The sequence below is a fragment of the Miscanthus floridulus genome, chromosome 8 (genome assembly GCF_019320115.1).
Source record: "Miscanthus floridulus cultivar M001 chromosome 8, ASM1932011v1, whole genome shotgun sequence".
Taxonomy (NCBI): domain Eukaryota; kingdom Viridiplantae; phylum Streptophyta; class Magnoliopsida; order Poales; family Poaceae; genus Miscanthus; species Miscanthus floridulus.
In genome coordinates, this window is record NC_089587.1 from 5,835,412 (window position 1) to 5,848,923 (window position 13,512).

Below are 13,512 nucleotides of genomic sequence, written 5' to 3' on the forward strand. Positions count from 1 at the left end.
GTAGATCACTTGTGTCTTGGTCCTCCAAGAAACAAAATAGTGTGGCTTTGTCCACCGCCGAAGCGGAATACATTGCCACGGGTGCTTGTTGTGCACAAATATTATACATGAAACAAACTTTGCTAGACTATGGTGTAGTTCTAGAAAAGGTACCTCTTTTGTGTGACAATGAAAGTGCGGTAAAACTTGCAAATAATCCGGTTCAACACTCTCACACCAAGCACATAGATATCCGCCATCACTTTCTAAGAGATCATGTTGCTAAAAATGATATATCACTAGAAGGTGTAAGAACCGAAGATCAATTAGCGGATATCTTCACTAAACCGCTAGATGAGGCTACATTTTGTAGATTGCGGAATGAGCTCAATGTACTTGATTTTAGTAACTTCACTAAAAGATGAGCTTGTGTTGTCCCTTGCATTCATTGTAATATACAACATGTTTAATTTTTGGTAATGCATATAGGGCTTGTCTAACATGGTTAAGATAACCGCCGAAAAGCGTGTGAAGAAGCTCAACCTTGGATCAAACTTGACAAGCAACTAGATTTACTTTCAAGTATTGCATATGCATGATTGTTGTTTGTCGTTTTGTTCCATTTGCCCTCTTATTGCCTATTTTCTTAAAAAGAATTATAGCCTAAGGCAAAATATTTTGAAAATATGAGGGTTTGAGAGAGGTCACTCACATCAGTCTCAATTGGTGTTTATTTGGATCTTATTCAAGTTGGGACTTGATTGGGAACAGGCAGCGCGAAGGAACTTTGAAGATTTGCTAGAAAAGAGTGACCGGACGCTGCACTGGACTCTACAGTCCAGCGTCCGGTTAGTTCACAGGAGGTGAACTAGCTGCGAAGGATTGACCGGACTCTGTCTTTCAGCGTCCGGTCAGAAGGCGTCTCAGCGTCCGGTCGTGTGAAGGAGACGAAGGCTAAGTTGACCGGACTTTGGCTGCATCCGGTCAGTGTACACCGGACGCGTCCGATCGCGATTCCATAGGAATTGGACCTCTCTGGAATCGACCGGACACTGGGTGGTAGCGTTCGGTAGCTACCACCGGAGGGTCCAGTCAGTAGATATCGTGCGGCATCAGGTCTCTTTCCTGTTTCCTTCTCTGTCACGTCGGGGGACCCTTTATAACCGTATCCGGCCGTACCTATCCCGTATCCGCTCCCTACCCTAGCCGCCGGAACCACTGAGTCGTCGCCTCCTGTGCCCGGGCCGCCGTCTCCAGCCGCCAGCGCGCCATCGCCAGCCCATGCGCAAGCATTTTCTCCGGAGACTGGCCTAACGTTAGAGAGTCATGAGCGGTCACGCGCAATCCTGTGTCGCACGGCGGTCACGGTGGGGACAGCGGGGTCTCCTCGGAGAGTCGGCAGAAGGTATTAAACAACGAGTAAAGAACAAAATGTACGTTACTCACCGTGGAGTTTGAGCCCAGCGTGGGCTCGAAGCGAAGCACGGGTGTCTCGACGTTGAGGTCGTCGAGTGGCCCAGGGCCGGCGGAGGGCGCTCCTCCTCCGGTGGACGCCGGGACGAGTGCCTCTTCGTGGAGGCGCAGTACGCCGAGCCAGTTGGCGACGAAGTCCAGACTCCCAAAGAGGAAAGTCTGGAGCGGCTGAAAGACGGGAGGAACCCACATCCCAACAGGTGGGAGCGTAGGAAACTCCAGTGAGCCGAAGCGAATCGTATCGCTCGAGCCCGCCATGCCAAAGATGGTGGAAAGGTGGGCCATCCGATGACCAAAAGCGTGAACGCACGACGTCCTCCCCACGGACGGCGCCAACTGTCGGTGCGAAAAGTGACTAACAAGTAAATATTTGTAGTTTTGCCGTGCGTTGTGATCAGATGTAGCCTAGCACTTAATGACACAGGATTTATACTGGTTCAGGCAACGTGCCCTACATCCAGTTTTAGTCGGTCGGTGACTTTATTCCTGAGCCCAGGTGCTCGAAGTTTGTTGTGGGGTTACAAACGAGTAGGAATGAGAAAGGGGTGTTAGAGGCCCGGTCGGACTATGAACCGAATGGGCGAGAGTGACGGGTGCTCTAACGTGCGCTAAATATTGGAGCATATGCTCTGTGTAGCTGTGGGGTTCTAGAACCTTTGAGCTATTCGAGTGCTCAGGTTGCCTAGAGCCAGAGAGAACGTCTAGCCTCTTTTCTTTCGAGAGCCGAGAGAACGTCCCCCAGAGAGGAGAGAGCGCATCCCCTTTTATAGTTGAAGGGGATAGCCTTACAAGTCAGAGAAAGAGAGAATGGATACATGTGCTACCTAGTCTTGTTGCCCACGCTGTCGGGTACGAGACGGTCGTCGGCGCCCACATTACTGTTTATGTCAGACACATGTGGCAGGCTCTACCGTGTTCGCCTGGTACGGCAAACGTCGGCGCCTATAATACTGTTTGTACTCTGACACGCCTGGAAGGTTGCATAGTGCCCGTCTGGCATGGCTTGGTGGCACCGTCCTGAAGGTGCGCAGGGCATGGTGGGATACGGTCCTCGGTATTGCGGTTGACTTTGAGCGCCTTACCTTATCTGCTTTGCCTGATCCCTGGGTCCTCACCGAGCGGGCGTCCCCGGTCGATCGTCCCTTGTTGGCCCTGACCGTGTTGGTCGGGGAAGAATCATGAGCAGAGGTCCAGCGTATCCCCGGTCGGAAAAGGAGGTCGGAGCCGGACTGCGTTCCCACCTTGGCCAGGCCTTCCGGTCGGGGACCGGATCGTTGCCCTGGCCTAACGTTATGTATCTGGGCTGGCCCGGAAGGCGCGCGTTGTCGTAACGTCGTCAGCTAGGTCGAGTTTTTTTGCAGGGAAGCGCCCCGGGTTTATGAACCCGACAATTAGTGATTTGGATATCCGAATTGCTTGGGACGAAAAAAAAAGAATTAAAAAATAGTATATCTTGTAAAGCTAGAGTTGTCATAGGAGAATTTTATCTTCATCCAAATTCATGTTCCTACGACGGTGTAATAAAACTACTGTATGCCGGATATTGTTCGTTTGTCTCTTAAAAAGGAAGACGTACAAGTCACAAAAACTTTCTGAGATAAAATATCAAAGTTTAGGTTCTGGCTGCCAACAGGCACAAACTTTTCTTGCCGTATATAAGGTTCTGGCTTTATTAAAGCCTCTACGCGTACTATACACAGCGACGACAAGCTACTCGTTCGGTTGCTCCAAGACAGTACTCGCCAAGCATGCATGACAACACCAAAGACTATCTTCATTCACTTACGTACGTACGTGTCAGATCGAGGATGGATATGCACGGCTCGTACACTGAAATTGCCATGCGTGCATACGTCGGATTTCCGATCGACATAGGGTCTCTGTTCCACTTATTTCAAACCGTTCTTTTCAGCTAAATAGGTGTACCTCCATAAACTTTATTCTAGAAGAAAATATGTGGTTGAGAGAGCACCTAAAGAGGTGCTCTAAAAACTGTAAGTTTTTTTTTGGAGCTGCTCTATGATGAATTTGTAGAGCAGAGTTAGTGGAGCTATTCCAGGCCCATATACAGAGAGATTCACGTTTGTATACGTACAACACACGCACGTCATTTTAATATACCCTAAGGTGCTTGGGGCCTCATAATCAGAGATCAAGACGGAAGAATGGTTCTAACTGGGGCTGGCAACGTCGTCAGTCCAGTGCATAATGCACTAATGGCTGAAACAATGGCGTGTGTGAAGTTGGTGGAGGCGGCCGAAGTGTAGGGTATTTCACGGATCCAGATAGAGACGGATTCCAGCCAACTGCAGTACTGAGCGAGACTCGGAGCCAAGCGGGATGCTTTTCATGTACATCCACAATTTCCTGCGTGACCGGTTTAGTAGTCACAAAATTTCTAAATGTTCCACGGTCTTGTAACTCTCGTCTGCGCACACAAGATTATTGCGAAGCTAGGCTTAATTTAGGATACGGGTTAATCAATGCTATGGCCTATGATCCTCCCGATATTGTAAAGAACGTGGTTGCTCGCGAATGCGCTGAGCTATCGATGATGAGTAATACAAGGCCCTAGAGCCAAGCTCGAGATAAAATAAAATAAAAAGAGGCGCAGAAGCAGTAGCTCTGATCCACTTGTCACTGCTTTTCGGCCGGCCATCATCATCCTAGCAAAGCATAGACGACATGTACACGTCACCATGCACGTGTACTATGCGCACGAAAGACAGGGAAAATGCGTAAGATCGAGCAAGACAAGGTCGATGATGGATCATCATTATCAATCCCGATGAGGCCAGCCGCCGCCGGCCGTGGGTGAAACCGATGCCGGCCCCATCATATTTCGCCATTGCTATCTAGCTAACCCTATAAATAATGCCCAGATCTCGATTTGACTTAGTAGCAGCTTCACTTCGCTTCACCCACTGCATGCCCGCCGGCGGACCGAAAAAGAATATGGGCAGGTTGAGCTTGACGGCGGCAGCGGTGGCCAGCGCCGATGACGGTGGCGTCGGCAAGCTGAAGTCGTCATGGCCGGAGATGGTCGGTAAAGAAATGGTGGAGGCGGTAGCCATCATCATGTCGCAGAGGCAGGATGTCATCTTCAAGTTCCTCCAGGCCGACGACCCCCAGCCGCCGGACTTCGACGACCACCGCGTCTGCCTCTTCCTCGACGAAAACCTGATCGTCGTCAGGACGCCCGTCGTCGGCTAGCTAGCTACATAGCTAGGCCGACGTACGTACACGTCGCCGTTCCTTCACGGGCCGGTCATAGGATGCATGCATGCATGACCGTACCGGCCGTACGTGTGAGTTTGTGACCGTACGTGTAATAATATAATATATACAATAAGCACGGTGTGACGTTGTAGTGCATGTGTGTGCGTAGCGTGTGGGAAATAATTACGCTCTGTCTACCAGGCCCACCGGTGTGATTCAGTGTCCGTATACACAGATTTCCTTGCCATTTTGTGTGCTTATTACTCTAGCTTGCCACTGTATACCAGAAAATGGAGTTTTCGTGAGGATGACAATTTTCATGAGAGTGGAAAACACACTCATGAAAATAATCATTTTAGTTTCTATTACCTCACTTGCACTGTTTCCATGGGTGAAGAGCTTAGGATGGAAGCAGGTTTGTCTATAAACCCGTAAATAGACTTAATTTTGTGAGTTATTCACATAACATACAAGAATTAAGCCTGTTTGCGGGTTTGCGGAACAAACAAGTTAACCTCACTTACATCCATATGGAACTGCCATTCAGTCAGCGTAACGTACGTTCACTCTGTTAAACGTTCATGTCATCTTTAGACTCCTGCATCAAACTACACACGCTCATAGAATTGAATTAATGTCTGATTTCATTGGAATATGTATGCGTACTATATTCCATGAAACTATATTGTTTGATATAAGTTTGCTCGCTCGCACCATGCATTTTGAAACGTTGTCTCAGTATAGGAAATGATATATCGGCTGCCAAAATCTAAATAGTTTGGCGAGAAGCGCGTACTCCCTATGTCCTAATTAAAAACAATGCATTTTGACTTCTAAATTTATACTGAAATATAATGTATTTTATGTTGTGTTCATGCACAAATTTAGCAAAGTTTGTATTTGACGACAAACTTCTTAATTAGGTTTAATCCATAGGTATACGTGATATTTGAGTATTCACTTAACTTGTCTTAATTTTTTTTTGGAATGCGTTGTATTACATGATGAAGGAGGTACATCACTAATTCACAGACATAGTCATGAGCAAGTCCAAGGCAGCAGAGCACTCGCTCTCCGGGGCCGTAATGGCATGGGCTGAGGCCTCTCACAGTAGTATGGGCCCATTGGCTCCTCCTAATGGTCTTCTCGTCTCTACCCCTCAGTCACACAGTCGCTTTACTCTCAAGCTCGCATCTCAATGTCAGTGTTAGTGCAGCATCATCGTCGACGACGAAGGCAAAAATAGAAATATAAGATAAAAAATGCATCGTTGTACATCGTTGTATTGTTGGGCTGTTATTTGTAAAGATTGTGATCTTAGGTCGTCTTTTAATTTGCAAATAGTAATCTCAGGACAGGATCACATACGTAGGTAGGATGATATAGTCACAAACACTTTGATTAGCATAGTAAAATTTATTATAATTGCGCGATTAATGAGGGTTCAAACGAATCTTTGTTTGGTATTTTATTATTTGAATTTTGCTATATTTCTGTCGACAGATTTTGTGGCTTTTTATCTGTCGAAATCTGGACCGCTGATGTTGTTTCAAGATCCGTGCAGCCTTTTGGGAGTACACCAGCGCTAACGGGTCCGCAAACTAGCATCCGAAACCCGAAAACCCTTTTCATCTCCCACCGAGCGTTCAGTTTCTTTCCCCGATCCTCTCCGCATCGTCAGCTGCATGCGTGGTGGCGCAGGCGGTGTCCTCGCCGCCGCTTCGCTTTTGCGCCGCGCGCAGGCGGTGGGTGCATGGGGCGGAGGTTGTCGGCGGCAGTTCCGTTGAGGTGTGGCGAGTTGTGGGTGGGGGCTCTTTCCTTGCGCGCCGCTTCCCACTGTGCCATGGCGCCGCGCGCAGGCGGTGGGTGGGGCGGAGCTTTGGCGGCGGCAGTCGCAGCGAGCTGTGGTGAGCTGTGCCGTGGTGGGCGGTGATTGGAGCGGGGAATCCTAGAGCGCTGCTTCTCCCGTGCCGACGGCCGCAGTGGAGCCCCCGCACGAACCAAGACATTGCGGGGAGTGTCTTTGTGCGGTCATTTTTTGTAAGTGTATTTTGTTCTTCACATGGTTGTTCGTCGATTTTGCTTTTGTTTGAGGTGCTACTTTCTGTGCGCGCTGATGGTCACGGTCGTCAGGTGGATGTGCAGTAGATCTAGCTCGAGATGTTCTAGTTTGTTTTTGTTTTTCGGTAGCTGGCGAGGAAGTCTGTGATGACCTCGGGTTTGGGCGATTTGGTTGCTTGCTTGTTCTGAGGAATTTTTCTTCTCTGGAGCTCCAATTGGTTGTAGTGGGAATCTGGGATTTGATTTGCTTGGTCTGAAAAATTTGGGTTTTCCGGAGCTCTATTTTGACGTATTGTGCTGTAGCTCTCATACGAGCTGTTGGGTTGCTTGGCAACGGTTTGGGATTATGTTTCTAACATTTGAGCTTCTGGCGATGTCCAAGTTGCGGTGGGATCTGAGCAGGCCAGCGGAAATAGCTTAGTAGTTCAAATTGGAGCAAACAAATCATTGGGTGTGGTGTGTAACGATGTTTCATTAGTTAATTGGGAACTTGCTTGTCGCTCTGGTTGTTCCATTCGTGACTAGGACTTTTCTAACTTCTACATTTCTTCTCTTTTGCTCGCTTTCATGGTATGCATATGCGTTTTCAATTCAAGTGTTGGCTCGATGCACTTTGTTTTATTAGGCAACAACTGGCAACCCTTTTCAGCGAGATAGCCAGATAGGTTAAATTTAGTTTACTGTGCATTGAAATTGGAAGGGACCTTTTTCAGCGAGGTAGGATTGATCAACTGTAGGCTGTACCTTCTATTGCCTGTATATTCTGTTGAGGCAGGGCGAGCTTTGGATCCCAATATTATCGAGATGGAAGCTATCAAGCTGGATAGTTGGTTATTTGGTTGTCAATGTATCTGGGATGGCTAGTTCTAGCTAGTTGTGGATTGTGTTTTAGGCTGCCTTAACCTTCTGAATTCGTAGATGTTCTGTTCCTATTAGCTTGGTTGGGAGATGTGGTGAATCATTTAGCATTCCTGTATATGAAAAGTATGAATTGAGAATTGGATCTTATAATGGTGAATGTGTCCTACTGAATTATAACTGGGTGTTTTTTTTTTCATGTTAACTCTTCTGTTCATCAGTGAACAATTTATCCCCTATTGTTTTTTTTTTTCTGTTTTATTTGTATGATTTTTTCATCCAGTTGTATTTTCTGTTGACACTTTTTTTGCATGAATTGTTTCTAGGGGGCTCTAACAGCTCAGTTAGACTTTTCTGGGTAGGTAGATGATCTGAATGCAACTGAGGGACACCCAAGCCCGATATATACGAATGATTAAAGGGTAAGTTTCTATCTATGCAAAAGAATACCTTTTGCTTAGGCCAACACTTATATATTACTAGCACTAAGTTTACATTCTAGTATGCACTGTAAATTTTTGTACTTGCTGATGTAATTTTAGTATATCATGTTAATGTGGCATATGTCTCTAGGATCTGCAATCCTTTGAAAATATAATTTGGATAATATGTTTCTTCTATGAACATTGTGGCATATATGTCTCTAAAAATGTCTCTGTGATCTGCAATTGAATATGTTTTTTCAGGTACAGTTATGTTTTCCTAAAAAATCATCAGAGTATACATATTTTTCCTCTTGGGCCTATCAGTTTTTTTTGTATTGCCGCACTTATTTTTGCTTATTTATTTCTCATTGAACAATTTCTCCTCCATTGTTTGCACGTCCTTAAGATCTACTCCTCTTTGTTGTCTCTTTCTATTTATTCCTTCTACTTTCTTAGGACATTGCTTCTCATACTGGGTCACTGTCTACTTTCTTCACGTCTCATTCTAGTGATATTGTCTATGTGGTCTCATTCTTGTGATATTGTCTATGTGAAAAATATTCAACTACTTGCATGTACATTTTTCTTTCTTGGCAATATGCTTCTTCAGCACAAGTATGTCGAATCAGTTGTTCCTGGTATGCTGATTAAGTATATTTTTCTTGCTCAGTACATATGAAGTTATATGGTATTATTATAAATAGCATATTTTATGGGACTTGAGATGATTGGACATGTTTATCTACTCAAAGGTTTTGCTTCATCTCTATGTAGCTAATAGTTCTGATGTTTTAGGAGTACAGAATTGTTCCTAAATAATCAAGAGTGACTATTCTGCTCCCTGAATTGCTTGGACCTGCAAATTCATCCTGTAGTCATTTAATTTAGAAATTTACCAAGGGGCTGCCATTGACACTTTTTTGAATGAATTGTTTCAAGGGGGCTACCACCTGAGTAGACTTTGTAGTTACGGACATACTGTGAATGCAACTGAGTTTCTTTCTATACAAAAGAATTCATTTTGCTTATGTTGACAATTATATATCACTACAAATAGTGTTACATCCTAGGATGGAATGTAAAATTTTCTGACTGCAGATGTAATATTAGTATAATGTCAGTGTAAACTTTGTATTCTAAGTCTTGTGCTCTTTGCTACTGCATAGGATATTAATGTGTAGTGTTTCAATATGTTTCTAGGATCTGAATTCCGTAAAAAATAAGACAGCGGGTGTGATGTTTCAGCAGCTAAAAAATCACTCAATTGCTACGTAGACACTCAATTATGATTTTAGTAGGTTTTTTTTTTTTTTTTTTTGTATTTGCGTTTTTTTGTTTGTTTGTACATGTGTTTGCTAGGTTTGGTGTGTGTGTATGAGTTTTAGCTGGTGGTTGGAATTTTTTTTCTTATGCCCATTGAAGTGTGTGTGTGTGTGTGTGTGTGGGTGTCTGGGTTTGTGTGGGGTGGTTTGTGTGTGTGTGTGTCTGTATTCTTTATAATTTTTTCCTTTTTCTTTTTTTCTGGTTATAGCAGATCTGCATTTCTGCTGTTTTAGGTTTTTTTTCTGCTTTTGTAGTCACTGCTGGTTTTTTTTGTGTGTTTGCGTGGTTTTTTTAGCTGTAGTTCTTTTTTGTCCTTTGCCTTCTGAGTGTCTGTGTGTGTGGGTGCATGTGTGTCTTTTTGTGTGCCTCTCTCTCTCCTTCTGTTTGTGTGTGTGTGTGTCTGTGCGTGTCGTTTTTTTGTTTTTTTACCTTTTTATTTTCATTTTCCTTTTTTTCTTTTTCTTTTGGCATTAGTTGTATTTTTCAGATTTAAGTTATGTTTATCTCTCTCTGTGTATGTCTCTCTGTATGACACCTGCTGATGCCTACTGCTACTACTGATTAAGTTTTTTGCCCCTGCTATTTGTCTTTTGCTGTCTGTGTGTGTGGGTGTAGGTGTTATTGTTTACTGGGTCTGTTTGTGCGTGTGTGTGTGTGTGTGTGTGGGGGGGGGGGGGGGGGGGGGGGGGGTTGCAGTTGCAGTTAGTTGAATTGAATTTTTTAGCTGTTATTTTCTGAGTTCTTTGCTAGATATGATGAGGTTGTGTGTGTGGTTGTTGGGTTTTTTTTTTACTAGGAGTCGCATGGAGAGATATCTGATTTGGATGGTACATGATGTTTTGCTGTATCTTTATAGTATGCATGTAGAAGATTGAAGGATATGAATTTGTGATCCATGGATTTTTTTTACCCCCTACTGCACATATATCTTTGGTACCTGATTTCTCGTCATGATGATTTTGCAGGTACCTCAGTTGCAGTTAGTTGAGTTGAATTTTTTAGCTGTTATTTTCTGAGTTCTTTGCTAGATATGATGAGGTTTGTGTGTGTGGTTGTGGGTTTTTTTTACAAGGAGTCGAATGGAGAGATATCTGATTTGGATGGTACATGATGTTGTGCTGTATCTTTATAGTATGTATGTAGAAGATTGAAGGATATGAATTTGCGATCCATGGATTTTTTTACCCCCTACTGCACATATATCTTTTGGTACCTGATTTCTCGTCATGATGATTTTGCAAGTACCTCAGTTGCAGTTAGTTGAGTTGAATTTTTTAGCTGTTATTTTTCTGAGTTCTTTGCTTAGATACGATGAGGTTGTGTGTGTGGTTGTGGTTTTTTTTTTTACTAGGAGTCACACGGAGCCCACACGTCCGAGGTGGACTTGGGCGCGTGGTTCGTTGAGGTTGACAGTCTTCAGGGCCTTCCCAGGTCCTTCCACCGTCGTCGCCTCTTCCCTCTCCTCGGCCTCGACGTCGTGCAGTGCACAGAACGTCGCCATCAGGATAGTGGTTCCACCGTCGTCGCCTCTTCCCTCTCCTCGGCCTCGACGTCGTGCAGTGCACAGAACGTCGCCATCAGGATAGTGGCCTCATCATCATCATCAGCTTGCGCCAGATGAGCCTCAGCCTTCTTCTCCTGCTTGCGATTTGGGTACTCCCGTGCCCAATGACCCATCTTCCCGCAGCGTCGACAGGCGTTGGGGTCGACTTGCTTCTTCTAAAAAAAAGCCTTGCCGCGGCGCTTGCCATCGCCACCGCGGCTGGAGGAGGCTGCCTTCCCGGGGTTCCTCCGAGCAGCCCACTCCTCTTCCGTCAGCAGGAGTTTGCCGCTGTCCTTCGTTGCTGTCGCCTGCTCCAGGCGCTCGTCCACCGCCCGCAGACGGCCTGTCACATCCTCAATGGTGAGGGTGGACAAGTCCAGCATCGTCTCTATAGAGAGCGATCTGGATGTACTTTGCCGGCACGGAGTGCAGGTACTTGGAGACCGTCTCCTCTTCGTCGATGGTGACGCCATGTTTCTTCAGCTTGCTGATGAGCGTCTACAGGCGGAGGGAGAAGTCCTCCACCGAGCGTGATTGGAATTTTTTTTCTTATGCCCATTGAAGGGTGTGTGTGTGTGTGTCGGTGGGTGGGTGTGTGTCTGTGGGTTTATGTGGGGTGGTTTGTGTGTGTGTGTGTCTGTATTCTTTATAATTTTTTTCTTTTTCTTTTTTTTTTCTGGTTATAGCAGATCTGCATTTCTGCTGTTTTAGTTTTTTATTTCTGCTTTTGTAGTTGCTGCTGGTTTTTTTTTTTGTGTTTGCGTGGTTTTTTTAGCTGTAGTTCTTTTTTGTCCTTTGCCTTCTGAGTGTCTGTGTGTGGGGGGTTGCAGTCGCAGTTAGTTGAATTGAATTTTTTAGCTGTTATTTTCTGAGTTCTTTGCTAGATATGATGAGGTTGTGTGTGTGGTTGTTGGGTTTTTTTTTACTAGGAGTCGCATGGAGAGATATCTGATTTGGATGGTACATGATGTTGTGCTGTATCTTTATAGTATGTATGTAGAAGATTGAAGGATATGAATTTGCGATCCATGGATTTTTTTACCCCCTACTGCACATATATCTTTTGGTACCTGATTTCTCGTCATGATGATTTTGCAAGTACCTCAGTTGCAGTTAGTTGAGTTGAATTTTTTAGCTGTTATTTTTCTGAGTTCTTTGCTAGATACGATGAGGTTGTGTGTGTGGTTGTGGGGTTTTTTTTACTAGGAGTCGCACGGAGAGATATCTGATTTGGATGGTACATGATGTTGTGCTGTATCTTTATAGTATGTATGTAGAAGATTGAAGGATATGAATTTGCGATCCATGGATTTTTTTACCCCCTACTGCACATATATCTTTTGGTACCTGATTTCACGTCATGATGATTTTGCAGGTACCTTGCTGAGTTCAAGTCAGGTGCAGAGAGGAAGGATGCTGCGGAGAGCACCATGAATGCCTACAAAGCTGCTTAGGTCTGATCTTTGCGTAGTTGGCATCAGTGCTAACTTACTTATATTGCAAATGCAATAATGTTGGAGTCTTTTTCTTAAGACTTTAAGAGTATTTTGTGATTTATATTGAATCAAGGAACAACCAGATTTCTATATGGGCAACCTTTTATAATAATGAAATCCATTATGGGTTGTAGGGTGTTCTAATCTACTCAAGTAGGGTGAACTAAATGAACGGTGCTATAGTGTCGTATTGTGAACGGAAAAGAAGTGTCGTTGCGTAGGATATTAGGATTATTATCTAGTAACTGTCTATAAACTACTTTATCGCTGCAGTTACTATTACACTTTACAAGAAACATCATCAATGTGCTTTGTCGCGCATCTCTCAATTACGTCTTATGCTTTCTTTACATGCATTATGAACGGATCACCCAATGCAAGAAGTCATAACCACCATGGTACGGTCACAACAATTTGTTTTGGATTGACTCATGCATGAGTGAAGTTAACATTAAACAAAAAAAAAAGCCTCCAAATATTGAATGCTCTCCCCCTATGGCCCCTAACATCCCTACCCCACCCCCAGTCACACACTCATTCTCTCATATCCTAATAGTGCCAATGTAACATCAGACAACGAAAGCAAAAATAGAAATTATGTACGTGCACTCCACATCACACCTTGTACACATCGGTGTCTTGTTTGCTGCATAGTAGTTGTAAAGGTTGTGGGATCCTAGGTAGAATCAACTTTTGGAGTATCTGGCTAACAGTTTCGATCGGATCTTGGAATTAACTCATCTATAGGGATTCTGTATGTTTCTCAACAATATATTTACATACTTAATAAGGTTTGTAATATGTTACGAAGATCGAAGCATGTTAATGGATTCGTATTGGTTTTTTATCTAATTTGAAGTGGACAGTTTGCAGTAACATTTTCACTACAAAATAATTTCAAGTTATTTATATCAATCAAACTAAATGATGTAATGACACATAGGATTTCATTCCAGGCCAGAGATTTGTTATTGACACATCACACATGAGACTATAAAACTTCACTTCTCCTGTATCTCAACAAGTGACTGATTTTTTTTTATTCAGACAACATGTACTTTTATCGTTGTTTAGCTATATAGAAAAAAAAAATGTATAGTTTTTCTTTTAATTGCACTAGTTTATTATGAAAAAG

The 13,512-nt window shown here is 44.0% G+C and overlaps 1 protein-coding gene and 1 long non-coding RNA gene across 2 annotated transcripts; both read left to right on the forward strand.

Annotated features, from left to right (window-relative positions):
* The first annotated feature begins 4,373 nt into the window (after positions 1–4,373).
* Positions 4,374–4,880, forward strand: LOC136470981 (protease inhibitor HPI-like). Its single transcript, XM_066468711.1, has one exon. It carries the CDS (start codon positions 4,381–4,383, stop codon positions 4,663–4,665), a length of 285 nt encoding a protein of 94 aa, XP_066324808.1. The 5' UTR covers positions 4,374–4,380; the 3' UTR covers positions 4,666–4,880.
* A 1,452-nt stretch (positions 4,881–6,332) lies between these two features.
* Positions 6,333–12,516, forward strand: LOC136470982 (uncharacterized). Its single transcript, XR_010761888.1, has 3 exons — positions 6,333–6,711; positions 7,917–8,012; positions 12,257–12,516. It is a non-coding gene; the product is annotated as an uncharacterized lncRNA (long non-coding RNA).
* Positions 12,517–13,512: the final 996 nt, after the last annotated feature.

Bases quoted from the DNA above. Each gene is read 5' to 3' on its own strand.
- LOC136470981 (XM_066468711.1), top strand. From the start codon at position 4,381: ATGCCCGCCGGCGGACCGAAAAAGAATATGGGCAGGTTGAGCTTGACG.